The sequence below is a fragment of the Muscardinus avellanarius genome (genome assembly GCF_963383645.1).
Source record: "Muscardinus avellanarius genome assembly, chromosome: 5".
NCBI lineage: Eukaryota > Metazoa > Chordata > Mammalia > Rodentia > Gliridae > Muscardinus > Muscardinus avellanarius.
Window position 1 is genome coordinate 90,464,940 of NC_137790.1, and position 21,201 is coordinate 90,486,140.

At 43.4% G+C, this 21,201-nt stretch overlaps 1 protein-coding gene across 1 annotated transcript in view; it reads left to right on the forward strand.

Moving 5' to 3' along the window:
- Positions 1–21,201, forward strand: part of MCF2L2 (MCF.2 cell line derived transforming sequence-like 2) — a gene marked incomplete at both ends in the record, with an annotated part of 233,944 nt that overhangs the window by 209,032 nt on the left and 3,711 nt on the right. Inside the window, 5 exons of the mRNA XM_080696562.1 lie at positions 3,619–3,834; positions 4,726–4,818; positions 5,111–5,189; positions 10,875–10,908; positions 12,788–12,885. Of these exons, the coding sequence (XP_080552688.1) occupies positions 3,619–3,834; positions 4,726–4,818; positions 5,111–5,189; positions 10,875–10,908; positions 12,788–12,885 (520 nt within the window). The remainder of the gene's footprint in view (positions 1–3,618; positions 3,835–4,725; positions 4,819–5,110; positions 5,190–10,874; positions 10,909–12,787; positions 12,886–21,201) is intronic.

Genomic DNA, 21,201 nt, shown 5'->3' on the forward strand with positions numbered 1-21,201 from the left:
CACAAAAGGTGGGCACTGTACTGCAAAGCTGAGTGATGCTGCAGCAGGCTCAGAGAAATAATCTCTGGTACAGGAATTGAACTCTGCCGCAAGTCACCTAAGTCCATCAGCAAACTTGTGCTGCAAGACTGAGAGCAGCCCTTCAGCATTTCCAGAAATCTTGGGTTATCCTTGTCAGGCTCCTGAATGTTACGCTGTCCAATGCTGGACAAATCAGAAACTCAGGAATCAGGACACATAGAAAACGCAACAGTACCGAAAGAGTAATTCACTCTTGTGTGGAAGTAAATTAAACATAAATGAATCCATTTATAATTAAAACAACTAGAACAATTCTCTTCTGGCATTTATATTTTTCCCTGTTATATATATCCAATTAGCCCTTGGTTTAATTAAGTCACAAAAAAGTTAAAAGTTTTTTTTAACAAATTTGTTTTACCTTTTCAAATTTTTATTTTTATATACTTTTGTATTTAAAAAAAAAAAGCATAACTACCACAAATTACAAAGGACTAGAATAATGAATGAGTCGCTTCAGCCTGGAAAGCAGATACTCTCAATAATATAAATGTTATAATACAAACTCATTCAAGTATTTTACATTTTTGTGCTTTAAAATGATATCCTGGCACATGGTAAAGATAATGTACTATGAGCATAAAGTGCAACCTTCTCTGCAAGCCAGATGACAAGTTTTCCTCTCCAGTGAGAGGAGGGCTGGACATTCTTATCTTCTCTGCCTCTGCCACCAACATGGCTGAAGGAAAAGAGGGGGGCTGGGGAGAACGCAGGGCCCTTCCACACAAGAGGTCCTTGGAGGTTCCCGTTCAGGAGAATGCCAGATGGCTGAGACCACTCTACCCAGGCTTTTGGCAAAAGACCTCCACCTTCCCTAACAACTGGTCTTCTTACCCCTCCTCCCCACTTCCAGAACTTAGTTCTAAGCAGCTTACTTTCTTTTGTAATCAGAAAAGGGAGAAAAAAGAGCTACAGTAGAACACAACAATGAAACACTGAACAACTTTGATGTGGGGGCTCGGTGCCTGTCTGAGCCCTGGGTCCTGGCTGAAGCAGGGTGGGCCTTCTCTATGGTAGTACATTTGCTCCCAGACCCAGCAGAGGCTGAGGGCCCCACCCCATTCCCCAGCAGAGGCACTAGGCCTCCTGTTGATGGATGCCCCGGGTCGTGCTGGCATGGACAGAGCTTGGAAGGGCAGAGGATGATCAGATGGGTTGCTTTGTGTCTCAGGTCCATGGGAAGATCCCCATGGGAAGATGGTGGGTGTGAAGTGGCTAGTCCTAAGGGCCCCTGCCACTCCTAGCATTCTTGTCATAGATACGTTGCTCCTAAATTCAAGTGTCTTCAAAAAATGAAGATGTAAACTATTCTTTGCAACATTAACTCCTAACGTGTTACAAAGAAAAAGAAAATGAAAGAAGCCTTCCACCCCTCCTCAGCTATTGAGATGAAGTTCTCACCCTCCTCCTTCCCGGGTGCCTGAGATGCTCAGGGAGGCAATGGCTTCTCTGGCGTGGGAGGAAAGTTAGATGAACAGCCTCTCCACTACACGGAGGCTTCCCTACCCCCAAGCCCAGCAGAGGCCAGACACTGAGGTTTCTGTGGTGCTGGATCCAGTATGGGGCTGAGTGACTTGAATAAAAAACGTGGGGGATGAAGGGAAGGAGAAGGGTGGAGGGGTCCAGGGTCTGGCACGATGTGGGTGAACACCACACTGGTCAGCGGAGGCCTTGGATCCCACTGTCACAGAACAAATTTATTTTACAGATGCTGAGATGTCATTTATTTCCCTCCAAAAAAAAAAAAAAATCTTTTGTGTGTGGTACTGGGGATTGAACCCAGGGAATAGGGGTTCTTCCTAGCTCTATTTTATTTTTTGTTTTTGAAACAGTGTCCCACTAAGTTACCATGGGCTGGCCCTGAACCTGCAAACCTCTTGTCTCAGCCTCCCAAGTACTGAGATTACAGGTGTGTGCTGTTGTGCCTAGCTTAAAAATAAAAGTTTATTTTCCATTGCGTAATGGAGATGCATGCAAATCTTGATGTGCCAGGAACAAGTTCCAAAGTTGAATAGTGAAGATTGATAGAGTTTTTTCATTCCTAGAACAAATTTATATAATTCAATAAAGGCCATATTTTATTGCAACTTCATTGTCGACTAGGCCAAGTGTTTTATTTCTATTTCAATTTCTACTTTCCTTATCATGGTGTTGGCTTCAGAGATAAGGCCGAATAAATATTTAGTGACTCAGTGAAATACCTTGTTTGTCTTCCCACCCTCAAGGTACCTACACTAAAGAGTGATGGTCAATAATGTGGACTATATGACAGGTGAGGCCCTCAAGTACTGCACCTGGTATCCGAAGATGCTGAGTGCCAGCATGCTGTATGCGTAGATAAACCTAGAGTTTAACCTTTTTGTTTTTCCATTTGAAACCCAATATTTACTTGGTTTTGTAAAGGAAGAAAATTGAGCATCAGTAGGTCAATTCATAACTTAAGTGTTTAAACTCTAGATAATCACCATATGTCCCCTGTGCTGGATTATTAGGGGTCTGATCATCTGGCTGGAAAGGAAGGAAGCCTTTGCCTCTAGCTATTGTGACCATTGATTGTCGCAGTTTCTGCTTCCACTTCAGAGCCAGTGTGTGTTGATTGATTGATTCAGATGTTTCCTGCTTCTTTGCGCAAGTCAGTGTATAAAATTCCGTCACATTTGCTCTCACTTCCAGAAATGGAAATGTGGGCACCCACAGGAGGTCTCTTTCTCATGTAGAAGTCACTAGTTTTACTTTCTCAGCCTGATTCTCCATCTGAACCACACAATCACATGTGAAATTCTTATGTCAGAACTCTGGCCTACAAAATGCCATGCGTGAAAATGGCAGCCCTGGCTAGCTTGCCTTAACATCGTGCTTCATACACGGGAGGTTATCAGACTTGTCACTAGCTTATTTGTTTGAGGCAGACCCTGGGTTCCATCTCTGACTCATAATTGTTAGGTGTGTCAGCACACCATGTTTGGGAGTATATTCATTTGCTGAAGCTGCTATAGAAAAGTACCACAAATGTGGCAACTTGACACAACAGAAATTTATTCTGTCACAATGTGTGAAGGTTGAATGTTCAAAATCAAGGTATCAGCCGAGCCATGCTTCCTCTGAAGGCACCAGGGAAGAATCTTCCTTGCCTCGTCCTGGCGTCCTCAGCTCACAGCTGCCCGGCTCCACTGTCAACCTCTGGCTTCACTGTAACCCTGTGTGGGTCTCTGTACTTTTGTTTGTTCTTTTTATAAGGATCTGCCCAGATCCAGTATGACCTGACCTTTGGTATTTACATGTATAAACATTTTCTTTCTAAATAAGGAATGTACATTCTCTTACATAGCTGAACTTTTTTTCTTATAGGCTTGAATGGCGTGTGACTAAGGAAAGTCACAAATTGTAGTTTTGATTTAGTGACAGATTATCCTGAGGGGCACCTTTAGAATTGTAAACCTCAAGAAAGTATGCTTTATCATTTGAAAACAGACCCCTAGGAGTTTTTCCCCTGTCAAGTGATTTAATGGCTTTTTTCTTCTTCATGTGTGTTTTCAAAAGGAGGATATCAGAAAATTGGGCAGGCTATTAATGCATGGCCCTTTCAGTGTCTGGACAATTCACAAGGATCGTTCTAAAATGAAGGATTTTATTAGATTTAAGCCCAGCCAGAGGCAAATCTATCTATTCGAACGAGGAATAGTGTTCTGTAAGATTCGAATGGAGCCCGGTGAGCAGCGTCTGTCTCCTCATTACAGCTTTAAGAAGTCCATGAAGGTAAAGGGGTCCTTGTGTACCTGCAGTCACCACCGCAGTGTGTGTGGGGAGAGGGAGAAACAGATACAAAGAAGAGACAGATTGTTATCCTTTTTTAACAATAAAACCAAGGGAGGTGAAGTTACTTGCCAAACACTTCACAGCAGAGCTAGGACCAACACCTAGGCCTCCGTGACTTCAGACTCAGAGTCATTTGTCCTACACAGGGCCAAGGCTGGCATAGAGGTGCTCTGTGCTAGGTGAGAAAAGGGACCTATGATGGCATGTCTGGATGAGCTCATTAGTGGGCACTCTATTTCCTGTAGGCAGAAGGGGGATGATTTGGTAACTAGAGCACAGGCTGGGTTTCATCCTAGACTTACCCTTCTCAACCGTACATCTTTGTGTATAAGAGTATGAACCCCATGTCCACCAAAGCCTCATCTCCACCAGAATAGGAAATGTTTCATAGCTAGCTAGCTAGTTTTCACACACACACACACACACACACACACACACACACACACACACACTGTGACTAAAGCTATCGATTTATTTGTAGTTGTCTTTATATTTCTTAATGGACACTCTTTCAGTTACTATGACATAGAGATCTGTGAAACAGGTATTAAGATAATTTCTTCACTTAGAGTTGAGGGCTCCATCCTCCTCATGGAAAGCATAGTCTCTGTTACCTTCTGAGATGGATGATACTGTAATATCATCCATCTGTACGGATGTATCCATCTGTATGGACTGTATGGCATGCTGCCTGGAGCTGTTAACAGAGTTTCGAAGGCATGCACACTTGGGAGGAAGACAGAAAAGAGCTGTCGAGGGTGGAAAGGATAGAGACAACTTTAACATCAGAAAATGGGGCTACCGAGCATTTCTCTTTTTTCTTCACAATAGTTGGTGACACTTTCAATTCGCCTACTTGGAAGGGGGAGCAATAGAAAGTTTGAAATTGCCAATAGAAATGGACTTGAGAAATACATCCTGCAGGTAAAAGCTCATGCCTTCCCCAAAGGCATCCTCTACTCTTCCCCCGCTGTGTCCCCATGACTTGACAAGGGTCTTCTGTGTCCTTTTATTCCACAGAGAATAAAAGCCTTGTGCTTGGTGTATTCATTTCAAGCCACCCCCCCATGCCAAAATGGCATGGGGATGTATTTCTATTTTCTGTATTTCTATCTTTCCAATAAACTTCTTTAAAAAAATAATAAAATAAAAGCCCTGTGCAACAAATACTCACAGTGAGCTGAAGCTCATAATACTTTCTTTTCTATAATTTCAGGCAGCTTCAAAAGAAATCAGAGATTGTTGGTTTTCAGAAATAACTAAATTATTGATGGAGCAACCAAAGGATATTAAAGGTGGGTTGCCTCTGCTGACTTCAGTCTGGAGACTTATGTTGATTGTAGTAGGTGTGCAGGTCTGGGCTTTTGTCAAAGAACAGTTTGCCAGAAAAGTAACTGTGGCCACATTTTCACAGTCCCTAGAAACACCTGCATTTGCTTTCAATTGAGTGTGTGTGTGTGTGTGTGTGTGTGTGTGTGTGTGTGTGTTCATGGTTGCGTGTGATTGCTTTGGTATGCCCCTTTTAGTTGTTTTCTCCTACACACCTAATATCCAAGGTCAGCTTCTCAAAAAATCCAGGAGACTGGAGGTGTGTCTCAGAGATAGAATGCCCCTGGGTTCCATCTCCAGTAGTTAAAAAAATTTTTAATGTATATTTAGCTGAGCATGGTGGCACAACGTTTGTAATCCCAGCATTTGGGAGGCTGAGACAGGAGGATCACGGTTCGCAGACAGCCTCGGCTACTTAGTGATGCTCTTTGCAACTCAATGAGATCCTGTTTCAAACTAAACAACTTAAAAAGTAAGGCTGGGGCTGTCGCTCAGAGGTAGATGCCTCTGGGTTCTATCCCCAGTAGCGCCAAAAAATAAATAAATAAATAAATAAATAAAAATAAATAAATAAAAACAACAATAAAAAAACAGAAGCCATCCAAGAAAATATTAACAGGGATTCAAATGGCCAAGACTACCCTTCAGAAGTTGCAACTGCATTTTTTCAAAAGTTGAGATGGAATTAACATACCATAAAATTTGCTCTCTTAAAGTATACCATTCAGCCGGGCGTGGTGGCACACGCTTGTAATCCCCATGTTTGGGAGGTGGAGACAGGAGGATCGTGCTGGTTCGAAGCCAGCCTCACTGGCTTAAGAGACCCTGTTTCCAAGTAAAAAAATATAAAATAGGTCTGGGAGTGTAGCCCAGAGGTAGGAGGGCTTCCAGGAACCCCAGCACCATATATACACACCATTCAGTGGGGTTTAACCTCTTCACAGGGTGTATCACTGCTACAGTTATCACTGCTGTAATTCTAATTCTAATCTGGAACATTTTTATAACTCCCTCATAAAAAATACCTTGTGCCCATTACCAATCATTCTCATCTTTTCTCTCCCCAATCCCAGCTGCTGGCAACTTCTAATCTACTTTCGGTGTCTATTGGGTTTCTATTGTAGAAACTTTGTATTAATGGGATCAGATAAAATGTGGCTCTTTCTGTCTAGATGTTTCTAGCACATTTCTTTCAAGTTTCATCTATGTTGTAGTGTATATTAGTATTTCATTCCTTTTTATGGCTAAATTATAGTCCAGTGTATGGACACATCATTGTCTTAGTCCATGTTGTGTTGCTATAACAGAATACCACAAATCGGGTAATTTATAATTCACAGAGGCGTATTGGCTCACAGTTCTGAACACTGGGAAATCCAGAATCAATGGAGCAGCATCTACTGAGGGTCTTCTCTGCATCCCATGGGAGAAGACAAAAGGGCAAGAAAGACAGAGAGTAAAGGAAGAAGGGAGGGAAGGAAAGAGAGAGAGAGAGAGAGAACATGTGCATGTACACAAGTGGGCACTAAACTCTCTTTTAGAATGAGCCCACTGTTATAACAAACTCATATTCACAATGATGCATGAATCCATTGCTGAGGGCAGTGCCTCCGTGACCCAAATATCTCCCATTAGGCCCCGCCTCCCATTGGGGATCAAGTTTGCAACACAGAAACATTGGAGAACACATTCAAATCCTAGCAACCATGTTTGTTCATCCACTCATCAGCTGATGTACATTTGGGCTGTTCCCATTTATGGGGTATTGTAAGTAATGGGCCATGGATATTCATGTACACATTTTTTGTGTGAATCTTTGTTTCTAATTTTCTTGGGCATATAAGGGGAACTGGTGGGCCCTATGGTAACTCTATTAACTTTTTGGGAACTTCCAAAATGTTTTTCAAAGCAGTGGTACCACTTCAAATTCATATCAGCAATGTATAAAGGTTCAATTTTCCCCACTTTCTCACCAACATGTCTTATAGTTCATTACTATAATGATTAATTACTATTGCCATTCTTGTGGATGAAGCGATACTTCATTGTGGTTTTGCTTTTTATTTCCCTTATGACTGGTGGTGTCGAGCATCTTTTCATTGGCCCTCCATATATTTTCTTTGAAGAAATGGCTATGTCCTTTGCCCATTTTTAAAATTCATTTCTGTTTTGATGGTTATAAGAGTTATTTATATATTCTGGATACTAGAACCCTTGTCATATATGATTGAAAGTCTTTTTTTTTTTTTTTTCCTTTTCATACATTGTTCTCACTCTCTTGGTAGTGTCCTTTGAAGCACAATTTTTTTTCTTTTTTTTTTTTTCCCTTGAGTTGCTGGCAATTGAGCCCCAGGGCCTGCACATGCTAGGCAAGTGCTCTACTGCTGAGCTACATCCACAGCCCAGGGTTTATGTTTGTTTTTGATGAAGTTGAATTTATCAATTTTTTACTATGGTTGCTTGTGTTTTGGATTTATATATATCCAAATATATATATAAATACATATATAAATATATATCCAAATACATGTATCCAAATATATATATTGGTAATTGGAGATAGATAGATAGATAGATAGATAGATAGATAGATAGATAGAGAGGGAGAGAGAGAGAGATTAATCTAAGGTCATGAAGATTTACACCCATGCTTTCTCCTAATAATTTATAGATTAAACACTTATAAAATTAAGTATTTGGTCCATTTTGAGTTAATTTTTGTATACTGATTTCACATTGTTGCAGACTGTTTCCAAGGCTACCCCAAAAGGGGGGTGAGGAACGAGGCCAGTTAAACACCACAAAGCTCACTGCTCACGTTGAAAGTCAAGCAGTTTTTGTTTTGCTCCCCCCCCCCCCTTGGTATTGGGGATAAAACCTAGGGGCATTCTGCCTCCGAGCTACACCTCCAGCTCTATTTTTTTTTTATTATTCTTTATTTTGAAACAGGGTCTCAGTGAGTTGCAAAGGGCCTCACTAAGTAGCTGAGGCTGTCCGCGAGCTGCAATCCTCCTGTCTCAGCCTCCCAAATGCTGAGATTATAAGTGTGCGCCACCATGCCTGGCCTATATTTTTCTTTAATAAATGCTCGTTGGATTGCTGCAAGTCTTTGTTTAATTCTCAGTGTCCTGGAAAAAAAGTTTCTGACAATTTTTACCATTTTTTTTTAATGCTTTCATGGAAATGAAAATGTGGGGAGTGTTTCTTTATCACTGATGTTGCTTACTTTTAATACTTACAAGCCATCTCTGAGGAGGCTTTACCCTTTTGCACTTGCCTATTTTTTTAATTGAGCCCCATAACAGCAGGGGTGTTTGGTGAGAGAATTCACACCAACCTTTAGTAACTGAGTTCTAATATTCCCATCAGGAAAAGTTGCCCGGGTTAAGAAATGCTGTTGCTTTGGGAAATTGTATCTCTCCTACCATTTACCCCGGCGATGATTTGAGTATTCGATAAGAAAATTGTATAAAAGTGAAAAGATAAATTTTGTTCTCAGGGACTTGGCAGGAAAGCAGTGGTTTCAGTCTGTTTCCTCTGACTGTCAGCTAATGGGAGGATATGAGGTGGGTATGGAGGATGCGGGGGAGGCTGGAGGTTTTTTCCACATCGGAAGATGTGGAAAAAGATGCTCTAAGAAATATGAATGGAAAACTCCAACCCACATCAGTTTTCTCTCAGAACAACCAAGTGACAGAATTCTCAATTTAACCTGTAGGTTTCTGCCAGGAAATAGTAATAAGATTATATCATTGATTTTAATTTATATAAAGGTACGAGAGGAAACATGATTTGCTTTTCAGCTACTAATACTATGTTAAATATGTTATGATAATTAAGTCTGAACACCATCGAGGTTTGAAACAGAAAGACATGACACCTGTAGCAGAAAAGGAAACTTGGGTTCCCACAGGGCCAACTCTCTAGTCACAAGATTGTTCTAGAAATACTAACTGCCCTGATCAGTTTTCTCCAAGTGGGGTTTCAGGACAACCTGCATAAGAATGACTTGAAGGGCTTCCTACAAATGCAGAATTTTAGGTCCCACCCAGAACTATGAAACTAGAAGAACTAGTGTTAGTCAGTAGGGAGCTGTATGTCAGTAAAGTTGTTTCTAAACAGAGAATTTATGCCACAATTTTTTAAACAGCTTTATTGAGGTATAAAAACATAAAAACTAGACAAGTGTGGTAATACTTAATTACCGGCTTCCCAAGCCTGCAATTCCAGTAATTGGGAGGCTGAAACAGAACGATCACAGATTTGAGTACATCCTCAGCAATAATGAGACTGTCAGCAACCAAAGGAGACCCTGTTTCAAAACAAAAAACTAGCCGGGCGTGGTGGCCCACACTTGTAATCCCAGCATTTGGGAGGCTGACACAGGATTCATGGTTCGCAGACAGCCTCAGCTACTTATTGAGGCCCTTTGCAACTCAGTAAGACTTTTTCAAAAAATAAAAAAAAAAAAACAGAGCTGGGGATGTTGCTCAGAGGTAAAATGCCCCTGAGTTCCATCACAGTACCAGTAACAAACAAACAAACAAACGAGGGGGGGTAGATCTCAGAGGGAGAATGCCCTTCAGTTTAATGTCCAGTAACACAAAGGAGGAAATAAAAACCGCACATGTTTAAAGTGTACAGTCTGATAACTTTACCTGGTGGTGGTCCTGGTATCAAACACAGGGCCTCGTGCTTACTCAATGCAGGTGACACTGTGCTACATCCCTAGCTCCTGATATCTTTTTATTATTGTAATTATTAATTCATATTAATTGTCCAAGTTAATGGGCTTCACGGCGACATTTACATATATGCATCTATTTGTACGATGCTTTGTAGGAATCCACCCTCTCTACACTCCCCTCTCTCCATCCCTGCTCTTCCCTTTTCCCTAGTAGTCCATCGTGTGTGTGTGTGTGTGTGTGTGTGTGTGTGTGTGTGTGTGTGTGGTACTGGGGATAGAACCCAGGGGCATTCTACCTCCAAGCTACATCCCCAGCCCGATTTTTTATTCTTCTTTTGAAGCAGGGTCTCACTGAGTTGTAAATGGCCTCACTAAGTAGCCGAGGCTGTCCTCGAACCTTAATCCTCCTGTCTCAGCCTCCCAAATGCTGAGATTACAAGTGTGCACAACCATGCCTGGCTACTAATAATCCATCTTCTATTTTCAGGTTATCTTTTCTCTTTTTTTACTTTCTTTTTCTTTTTTCCACCCATTTTCCACATGTGAGAGAAACATGGTAGCGTTCATCTTTCTATGTCTGGCTTATTTCTCTTAGCATGAAAACCTGCAGCTCCACCTTGATAACCTTTAATGTTTGTTATCACCTGTGCGAGCATCCCCACAGTCAAAACAGAGGACTTGTCTATCACCCACATTCCCTTGCACCTCTCTGCATTTTCTCCCTCCCGCCCACCCCTCAACCATCCTCCCTGCCCCCCCACCCCGGGGTGTGGACTGACTTGCTTTCTCAATCCAAAGATCAGTTTTTATTTTCTGAAGTTCTGCGAAGAGAATCATACGGTACCTACAGTTTTTTATCTGTCTCCTCTCACTTAGCATGCTTATTCTGAGATGCATCTATGTTACTTTGTGTAACAATAATACAATCTTAAATTTGAGAATGTTATATTTTGCTTTGCTTCAGGCCAAGGGAACCTACCATTTGAAGCAACCGATGAGTGAGTACTGTTTTTCTTTTTTTATCTTTAATGTCAAATGCTACCGATGGCTTATATTAATCTTAAATGGTTGTTTGTATAGATTTTTTTCAAAGCTGAACTTATTACAAGAGTTTTCCAATTTTTTAAAAATAGCAGTTCCCAACCTGGCATGGTGGTATATACCTGTAAGCCCAGTACTTGGGAAGCTGAGATAGGAGAATCACAGCTTTGAGGCTAGCCTCAGCAACTTAACGGGACCTTGTTTCAAAATAAATAAACAAAAATAGCTAGGGTTAGAGATCGCAGATAGAATGCCACCAGGTTCAGTTCCCAGTACCAAAAAGCAAACAAAGACAGCAACGAGAACAAAAAAAACCCAATGTCAGTTCCCTGACTCCACAGTCAGTCAGACCAGGGCGTCTTTTCTAGTGCGGGGCTCTCAGTAGAGGTCATACCTGCCATTTTGACGCTTCCCTTAATTGCCCTCATGGCTAGCTTGTTTTGTTTTAACTTTGATATAAGGACATCCAATTCTACTCCTGTTTTCACCCAGCCCCCGCCCTCATCTTTGCTGCGCAGGCCAGCTTACCCTCTGTTGCTGATTCCCTCTGCTGCCCCCTCTCCTCTCAGAACCCTCATCCCGCCCTGTCCCGGGGAGGCACACTCACACTTCCTGCAGGGTCCGTTCTTGCTTCTGCTTCATCTATTTCTCCACCCAGAAATTCTCTCCCCGTCCAAGCCGCTACAAGGGGCCCAGTGTATGCTTGTTGGATAAACCTGTGGACTGTGATCCCATTCAGACACAAGAGCCTATTTAGATTTTTCTAGGCTCGCTTGGCCTGATGCAGCCGTCCCAGGCCTAACCCAAAGAGATGACAGAGGTGGGAGTTGGTGAGGGCTCTAGAAGCCAGCTAAGTTTCTCTCTCCTGTCTGTATTCGTGATCTCATGAAGAGCTCTATAACAGCATTCACCAGGCTATATTTTAATTTTATGATGTGTTTTTAGTTTTTCTCTCTACTAGACCATGAATTCCTCTGGGCCAGGTGGTTGTCTTGTTAGTTTTAATTTCCCTTGGGCCTCATGTATGGGGCTCTGGCACTTCTATAGATGCATTGAAAATGTTTAGTGAATAAACAAATGAAAGTACTCACTGAATAATCAAATGTAGTTAGTGAGCTACTCTGCAAACAAAGTTGGGGGAAGGGGCGATGGGGTGGTAAAGTTTAGCTCTGGCACATATTCCTCATCTTGGTGTTTATTCATTAAATTAATTTAATACAAAAAACTTGGTACCATAGCTGGCATTTTAGGCCAATAAAGTATGACCTATCATGAGCCGGCAAAACAGGTTTTTGTTTTGTAAAATGTTCTTTTGTTTTTATACTGGGGATTGAATCCAGGGGCATTCTACCTCTGAGTTACACCCCCAGCCCTTTTTATATTTTATTTTGACACAGGATCTTGCTAATTGCTGGGTTGGCCTTGAAACTGTGGTTTTCCCGTCTCAGCCTCCCAAGGACTAGGATTGCACGTGTGCATCACCACGCCTGGTGCAAAACACTATTTAAAAGGACAGAAGGGACTCTTCCTCCGTGCTCCACCCTCCCCACTTTAAGATTCATAGCCAATTAGATGTTAACTGTATAACCCAGCGAGTGGTGTCCTCTGAACATTCCCTGACTGAATGTCATCCTCAGAGTTGAGGCATTTGCCTACAGGTGAAGTAGGAGAAGGAAGCCAGCCCTGGAGACTTTAGACCAGAGCTCCCGAATTACTAAGGGAAGGAGGGACCTGGGCCATGTGTCCCTCAGCATCTGATAATAGGACAGCTGGTAGAGGGAGGAATCAAGTGCCCGTCCTTCCGGTGATGGAGTGCCCCTGTGTATTTCTCTGCAGCAAAGGCAATGGAGTGGAGTGTGTTCCCTGGATTGAAAACATGGAAAGAGCGACAACTAGCAAGGATGAGCCAGCCTCCAGCACGCGCGGGGTTAAAGGTAGGACCCAGAGGCGAGTGGAGCTGAGGGATGCCTGGCCCAGGTCCCTCCTTCCCTTAGTAATAGGGGAGCGGGGAGGATGGCATTTACACCTTCTGTGTAGTATAAAATCTATTTCCTGCTGTTTGTTTGTGTCGCTCTAATTAGGCCAGGGTTCTCACACTGAGAACTAGCTCCCTCTTCAGAAGGGCTGCTCTGTTAAGAATAGTGGTTACAGGGACAAGGGCATTGCTGGGTCTGCACGTTAGGACCAGGTCACTGCATGCTGGTGCTTCCTTTCATGCTCTGTCCAGGACTCGAGGATTTCCTCTCTTCCCAAAACTTTTGTGCAAAGGTTCAGAGCTCTTGATCGTCTTTTACACTGATTTCTTACAGGCAGAATTAGTTGGGGGATTAAAAAGGGAAGCAGGTTTGTAGGGACGTGCGTGCACACACACACGCGCACACACACACTTTTGTGTGTGTGTGTGTGCACTAGGGATTGAACCCAGGGACTCTCTACTACTGAACTACATCTTCTCCAGCCTTTTTTTCCCCCTTCTTCTTCTTTTTTTAATGGTACTAGGAATTGAACCCAGGGGTATTCTACCTCCAAGCCACACCCTCAGACCTTTTTATTTTTGAAACAGGGTCTTGCTAGGTTGATGAGAGTCTTGTTATATTGCTGAGGCTGTCCTTGAACCTGTGATTCTCCTGTTTCAGTCCCCAAAACTACTGAGATTACAGGTGTGTGCAGCCACACCTGGCTTATATGTTATATTTTAATGACATCACAGTAAATTATGGGTTCATGGGGCTTTTTGTGTCTTGGGGATGGAACCCAGGGGCTTCTACCTCCGGGATACACCCCCAGCCTATTTTATATTTTATTTGAAATAGGGTCTCACTAAGTTGCTGAGAGCCTCACTAAGTAGCTGAGGCTGGCTTCAAACCTGTGCGATCCTCCTGTCTCAGCCTCCCAAGCACTGGGATTATAAGCGTGTGCCACCATGCCCGGCTTGTCAAGTCATAATACATACACACCATGTCATTTTTTTTTCCCCGGGGATGAAACCCAGGGGCATTCTACCTCTGAGCTACACCCCCAGACTTATTTTTTATTCTTTATTTTGAAACAGTCTCACTGAGTTGCAAGGAGCCTCACTAAGTAGCTGAGGCGCTCCCTGAACTGAGATCCTCCTGTCACAGCATCCCAAATGCTGGGATTACAAACTTGCATCACCATGCTCAGCTCATACCATGTTACTGAAGTGTTTAACTTCTTTATCCATGGGTCAAGAATCCCTTTAAGAGACCTTCAGAAGCTGTGCTGTTGAGGACAGTAGGATTGACATTGGCAACATCTATAAATCTGGTCATCAGGAGATATGAACCCATTGGTAGGTTATAATTCCCCCTTCATCTAGAACAAAAGGATGGACATTATCCAGGTGCCTTTTCCTTCTTCTTTCTGTCTCTATCTTGCTAACTTAATATCATCACACCAAAAAGGCATGGGTGATCAGGAGAAATAAGGAATGACCTTAACACAGGCTTGGTTATCAACTGTGTCCATGCAAACATGCATGTTCTTCAGTAGGTAAGTAGATAAACTATGATATGTCTGGACAATGGAAATATTATTCAGCACAGAAAAAAATGAGGTATCTAACCATAAAGAGATGTAAAAGAATCTTCAATACATGTTATTCAGTAAAAAAAAAAAGCACAATTTGTATGAAAAAACTAAAATTTGTATGATCCCAGTTTCATGATTTTCTGAAAAAGGCAAAACTATGGAGACAACAAAAGGATCAGTGCTTGCCAGAGGTTAGTGTGAAGGAAGGGTGAATAGAGCAGAGAGGATTTGTCAGGCTGTTAAAAATACTCTGTATGACATTATAATGGTGGATACATGTCAATAAACATTGGTCCAAACCCACAGAATGTGCCACACCCAGAGTGGTGAACCCTGAGGCACACAGTGGGCTCTGAGTGAGTATGTGACGGAGGTACCACCCTGACGAAAGTCATAGCAGGAAGCTGTGCATGTGGAGGGGCAGAAAGGGATTCTGGGAAACCTCTGAACCTTCCTCTAAATTTTTTTGTGAAACTAAAACTTCTCAAAGAAAAATCAAGTCTTTAAAAACCTTCCTTTGAATAAGCCACATGCACAGTATTACAGAAGCATGCTGACTCCCTGCCCAGTTCCTCTATCAGGGGGTGTACCCATTTACTTCTCAGGTGCTTTGAGGTTGGCTGATGACAGCTCACAGTTGTACCCTTCTGAGAATTGCCCTCAGCTGACCAGAGGCATCCAGCCAGGAGAGTCCTGAAGTTCTGTTCTCCCTGAGGGCAGCTGAGGGCCCACCAGCAGCTTACTGATGTAGGGTAGAGAAGCCAGCCCCTCTGTTCCATGATTTTCTAGGGGACTGGGCTGATGCCAAGTCCATATCTGTGCCTCTTCTTCCTTGCCCCAGCTTCTGCCCCCACTGTCTCCCAGGCTTCATCTGAAAGCCCTTTCCCAATAAGACACTTGCACAATCTGCTTTGGGGGAAACTGACACAATACATTACCAGGAGATGTTCTAGAAACAATGAGATTCTAGTGCTGGGTCACTTGCTGGCCAGTTGGCAATGAGGCCCCCATCAGTGGTGTTACACAAAGTATTTGGAGGCCTGCTCCCCGGCTTGTTGCATTTTGTTCACTTGCTCAGGCCTGGGTTCAGTTATAGGTAGACAGTGATGTGCCAGCTAGTGCAACGTCTAGCACTGAGAGCTTTGGAGAAAACATCATCTATAATTGGGAGGCTGTTGCCAAGCACCACTGAGGCATTGAAGAGACAGGCTTAGATTAGCCACCAACTTAAAGCACAGTTTGAGAATCAGAGGGCCTCTGGCTAGTGTTCAGCCCCTCATCTCCTGCAGCTCAAGACCCAGCCAAAGTGTAGATGGAAGAACCAAGGCAAGGGTGAATCTTAGCCTACCATGTGGCCATTCGTGTCTCCTAGCCAGGAGATGAGCAGGCAAGTCATGCCTTGGTAGAGAAGAAGGACCCTAAAACTTGGAATGAGAGTGTCTAGGTACATGCTCTTGACCCCCTGGGCTGGCCGCAGGGGACTTCTCCCCCTTGCTGGAAGATAAACCCTTCTCCATCCCCTAAGACTGTGCAGAAGCTGCAGGTGATACATATAAGACAATGTTATTCTCCAGGTTTTCCCACCTCCCTTCCTGACCTCTTCTAGAACAATAACTAGGATGGGAATTGGACTGTGTCCTGTCCTAGGGTAGAGGTGCATGGGCCTGTAGGCATAAGCTCAGAATACAGAGATCTTTGACCCGCACTCTAGTGCCCATCAAAGAAGAGCCAGTGCAGAAGAGAGGTATCAAGCGACCAAGCCCACTGATGACTTGACCAGTAGGTGTCAGCCGCCTTCCACCATAGCACCCCCTTGCCCACACCAGGGTCTCCTAAGTGGAGAAGCCTTGGCAACAGCTCTGGAGGCTGTGCTTGGGCTCAGCACTGGGCTCCCTGTCACCCGGATGCTCTGGGATGAGAGGGCAATCTGTAGCATCTGTCACCCCATGGCTTCCCAGGGTTCATTTGGGTGATCTGGCTGGCTAGGTGGATGTCCCCTTCCTCCTTCACCACCCCATGAGTGGCCCTCTACAAGCTGCATGTTTGATCAAAGAGAATGACCTTCCCCAGTAGAGGGTGACTGTTTTTAGTCAGGGGTACTCAGGTAGCTGTGTTCCCCTGCTGAACCTCCAAACAAGCCCTCATGGTCCATTTTCAGGACAAAGTAGAGTCAAGCTCCCAAGGCTTCAGACTCATCCAAATGAGGTGCTGCTTAAGACGGTCTGAGATTATATATATAGTCAATCTAGTCACTACCAGTGCTGAATGTTCAACCCACCCACAGAGATCCATACTGAGTCCTCATTTCACCACTAACCCTAGAGGAGACAAGTTGATTCCATTGATCTCCTCCAGGCTAAAAGGTACAGTGTGCCTTCAGTCATATAGTGCTGTGATCAAGGGACTCACTCTAAGGCAAAGAGGAATGAATGACTGTGGACATAGACCACAGGACCCACTGGTTCCCATCTTTCATTCAGAATGTTGCTGGCCTGGTGGAATAATGGGACAGTCTCTTGAAGGAAGGCAGGACAGCAGTTTGGACATGGCCTGGTCCACACTCCATGGTGTGGAGGGAGTGCTGTCCCCAGGATGCAGTATGTACCTGACACTGCTGGCCACGGGGGGTCTCAGTTGGCAGAATCTAAGAACCTGGGAGCTGAGGTGTTGAGCAGATTGTGACTTTGCTTGTCATTACTCCTAGTGATGCACAAGGGAGATTCATTCACGTCTGCAACCTTAACCTCAGTAGGTCTAGAGATCTTGGTCCCAAAGGGGAAACTTCTCCTGGGGAACACAGTCAGAGTCTTGCTTCACTTAAATTCTGCCACCTGCTGCTGCAGTTGGGCTGTCCCTGCAAGTCGTTTTCTTCCTCCTCATTCTAGAATCCCTCACCCTTGCTGCCCCCAGGGCTCCCTCTGCTGAGGCCATGCATCATACTGGGCCAGGGATGAGAGATGTCCCAGCGGGTCATCTGAGGTCATCCCACCTGAGCACCTGTCTGCCTCTGTGAGGAGCAGCCTGCCTCCTCGTGATGACCAGGGTCTTCTGTTCTAGCAAACTGCCTTCTTTGCCTGCCAGTCTACTAGAACAAGGACAGGATGATAGGACCCTCTTGCCAGCAGGGATGGGGCCTTGGTAGGGGAAGGGAAGACATGGGAATTCTCCTGAAGACTGACTCAGTTCTAGATGAGACAAATAACAGGTACATCTGTTATTTCTTTTTTTCTTCTTCTTTTTTTTCTTTTTTCTTTTCTTTTCTTTGCGGGTCTGGGGATGGAACCCAGGGGCATTTGACCTTCAGGCTACACCCCCTGCCCTAGTTTTTATTTGTTATTTTGAAACAGGGTCTCACTAAGTTGCAGAGGGCCTCACTAAGTAGCTGAGGCTGGGCCGCGAACCCGTGATCCTCCCGTGTCAGCCTCCTGAAGGCTGGGATTACGAGCGTGTGCCACCATGCCTGGCTCACATGTGTTATTTCTGATGCTGTTGGTTAACCAGCTTCTCATTGGCAGCTGAGCATATGAGTAAAGGAGTCATGCTAATAATATGTGTGTCTAGATGTGTGTGTGTGTGTGTGTGTGTGTGTGTGTGTGTGTGTGTGTGTGTGTGTTGTACTGGGGGTTGAATCCAGGGGCATTATACATTCAAGCTATATCCCCAGACCATTTTTTATTTTGTATTTTGAAACAGGGTCTTGCTTAATTGCTGAGGCAATTTAATTGCTGGCCTCAAATCTGTGATCTCCTTGTCTCAGTCTCTCGAGCACTGGGATTGCAGGCATGAGCCACCATGCCTGGTGTCTCAGTCAACCTTCTTACCACCTCATTCAGCTATGACCGCACAACGAGGAAGGAAGATTTATTTAGTCAGTGTTTTGGAGATTCTGGTTTTAGTCCATGTGGAACTGCACGTGTGAAGCTCAGGGCATGGCAGTGGGAAGTGGAGCGAGCATGCACTCTCACGTCGTGGAGACCCCGGCCGGGGAGGGAGGATTTATAACCCCCAAGGCCATGCCCCAGGGACCTCTGCTGGGCAACCCAGCTCCACTCCAACACTGAGACCTTGTTTGTGCGAGGATTAGGGAGACATTCTAAATCCAAACCATTATACCTGGCTAAGCTGGTAATATATTTTGAGCATGGACTGTGGTGAAAATATTGAATTCTGAATTTGGGTTTGTTCTAGATTTGCAAAGCCCTGGCCATCTGATACATAACATAAGACTAAACATACTACCTCCGAGGCGACAGAGCAAAAGAGACTTTCTGTAGACCCTGGAGAGCTGCAGGCCTTGTCAGGTCTCCCAGGGTCTTCGAGGCAGATTAGTAGAACCTATAAGGTTTATAGGTTATTAACAAATCATTTATTTGTTCATTTTTGTGGCATTCCCTTTCTGGCTTCAATACTTTTGTTATTTTCCTCATTATTGTGATTCAAAATTATTTCATGCACTCCTGTATTTTGATGAAGAAAATAAGTTCTACCAAATAGTTTTCACTGTCGAGATTGTAGGTTATTTTAGATATCTAACCAATTGGTTTTTAACTATTTTAAGTTTCCTTTTCTTTTTTCTTTGGTTTTTTGGTTTTGTTTTGTTTCTTGGTTGTTTGTTTGTTTTGGGCAGTATTGGGGATGGAACCCAGGGGCATTCTACCTCTGAGCTACACCCCCAGCCTTAATTTTTTATTCTTTATTTTTAAAACAGGGACTCACTGAGTTGCAAGGGGCCTCACTAAATAGCTGAGGCTGTCCACTAACCGTGATCCTCCCGTCTCTACCTCCCGAATGCTGGGATTACAAGCGTGTGCCACCACACCCGGCTTAAGTTTCCTTTTCCAATTGTAAAGGGAATATACGTGTAGATTGCCAAAAATTTAGGAAATACAGAAAAGCACAAATAAAATTATAAACTGGACATAACCAGATATGCCCATGATAAATATCTCCTCCCAGATTTTGTGTCTATAGAAGTGCATAATTAAAAAAGTACATACTGAAGTTTGTGTGGTTTTATATTTTAATCTTATTTAGAAATTCCCATTAAATCTGATAAAATGGGTAAGATTTAGGCAGAACCAGCAAGATATACCGGGTTGTCCTTCACCCCAACTGCCACCACTAGGCCTATTCCAGCCCAGAATATGTAGGCAATTGGTTGCCCAGCTAAGCGGTGGTTTCTCAGTTGTGAAGTTTCTTTGACCCCAGCTCAAAACAGCTCTGAAAGTTGAAGACAGCCAACTTAGACTGCTCTGGAAGCAGGAAGGACTTGGACAACAGGAAATTCATTGGAGGGGGGGAGGAAGTGCCCTGAGAATATGTGGAATCTAAAAGTAATTAGTTAAATGCCTACAAGTGACTTACTTCCTCTTAACCAAATATGGCTTTGCAAATGAAATAGGTACTTCAGCTGTGGAGCAGCCTCTTTATCTAAGTTTATACTCTAGACTGCCAAACAAAATCCCTTACTAATCCAGCTAGTACCCCTGGGAACATTTTGGGAGGATGAGGCAGGAAGTGACCCCATGTTAAACCCTAAAGACTGACAGAGCATAGCATAATGATAAAGAGCCTAAACTCTGGGGTCTTACCTATCCAGGCTTCTAGGTCTCTGTGAGCATATAATTGCTAGCAGTTAGATCCCCATTGTCCCTCAAAGGGAGGTAAGGCAGGGAGAGGCCAAGGGCTTAGGCTTGCTTTAGGGCAGCTCTCCACCCTTGTCCCCAGCTGCCCAAGGGAAAAGTGGTGAACTTTAGTTTGTGTAATAGAGATGGTCCTTAAAATGTTGTGCCTAATTGTAAGGAATAGAGAAAAATCTAGTTTGAAAGAAAGTGAGATCGTTTATACCCATTCACGCTCTAAGTGCCGATTCTGAACCTGCAGGATCTACCGTGGTCTCGTTGTGCCATCTAGTGGACATCAAGGGGAAAGTCATGATTTTTGTCTTCTCAGTTTGTAATTTACCAAAAATGTGTATTCTGATGAGGATGATTTAATGTCATGAATAGGTTCACTTGTTAATAAATTCCATTTTATTTCTTTAAGCAAAATAAAAACTTATAAATGTAAACACTAAATGCTAACTAGATTCCATAAGCCAAGAAGGGTTTGTGTGATATGAGCTATAAAGATCATCTGCGAAGGGAAAAGATGGCGCTCCCCAGGCCTCATCAGCATGAGTGCACACGACCACCTTCCTTTCTCCCTTTTCCTTCCCACCAACACTCTTGATACTTACTCTGCTGAGTGGACTGGGAGTGCCCGAGACGTGGGGAACACCTGCCAGCATACTGCTAGACTTCAGGGCAGACCTGTAATTCCATGCATTTTCCAACAAGACACTTGTCACTTAAAATTTTGCTAAAATCAAATTGAATATTTGTTAAGGGCTTATGCGTTTGTTTTGTTTTCCCTGAGGTATGTCTACTCGCATGTGTATATATGTGTGTGTTTGCTATATTTCTTTAAAGCCATTTATCACCCTTATAATGTTTCCTCAGGGTTTCATGAGACAATGGCAAATAAATCTTCCCCATATTTGAGTAAATCACAGCACACGTGGAATGCTCAGAGCTGCTCCAGACAACCTCTCTAAAGTATTACTATAATTACAATAACCATGATGTTACTTATTGAATTCATATGATGTACCAGGATATTTATTTATTTATTTATTTATTTATTTATTTATTTACTTT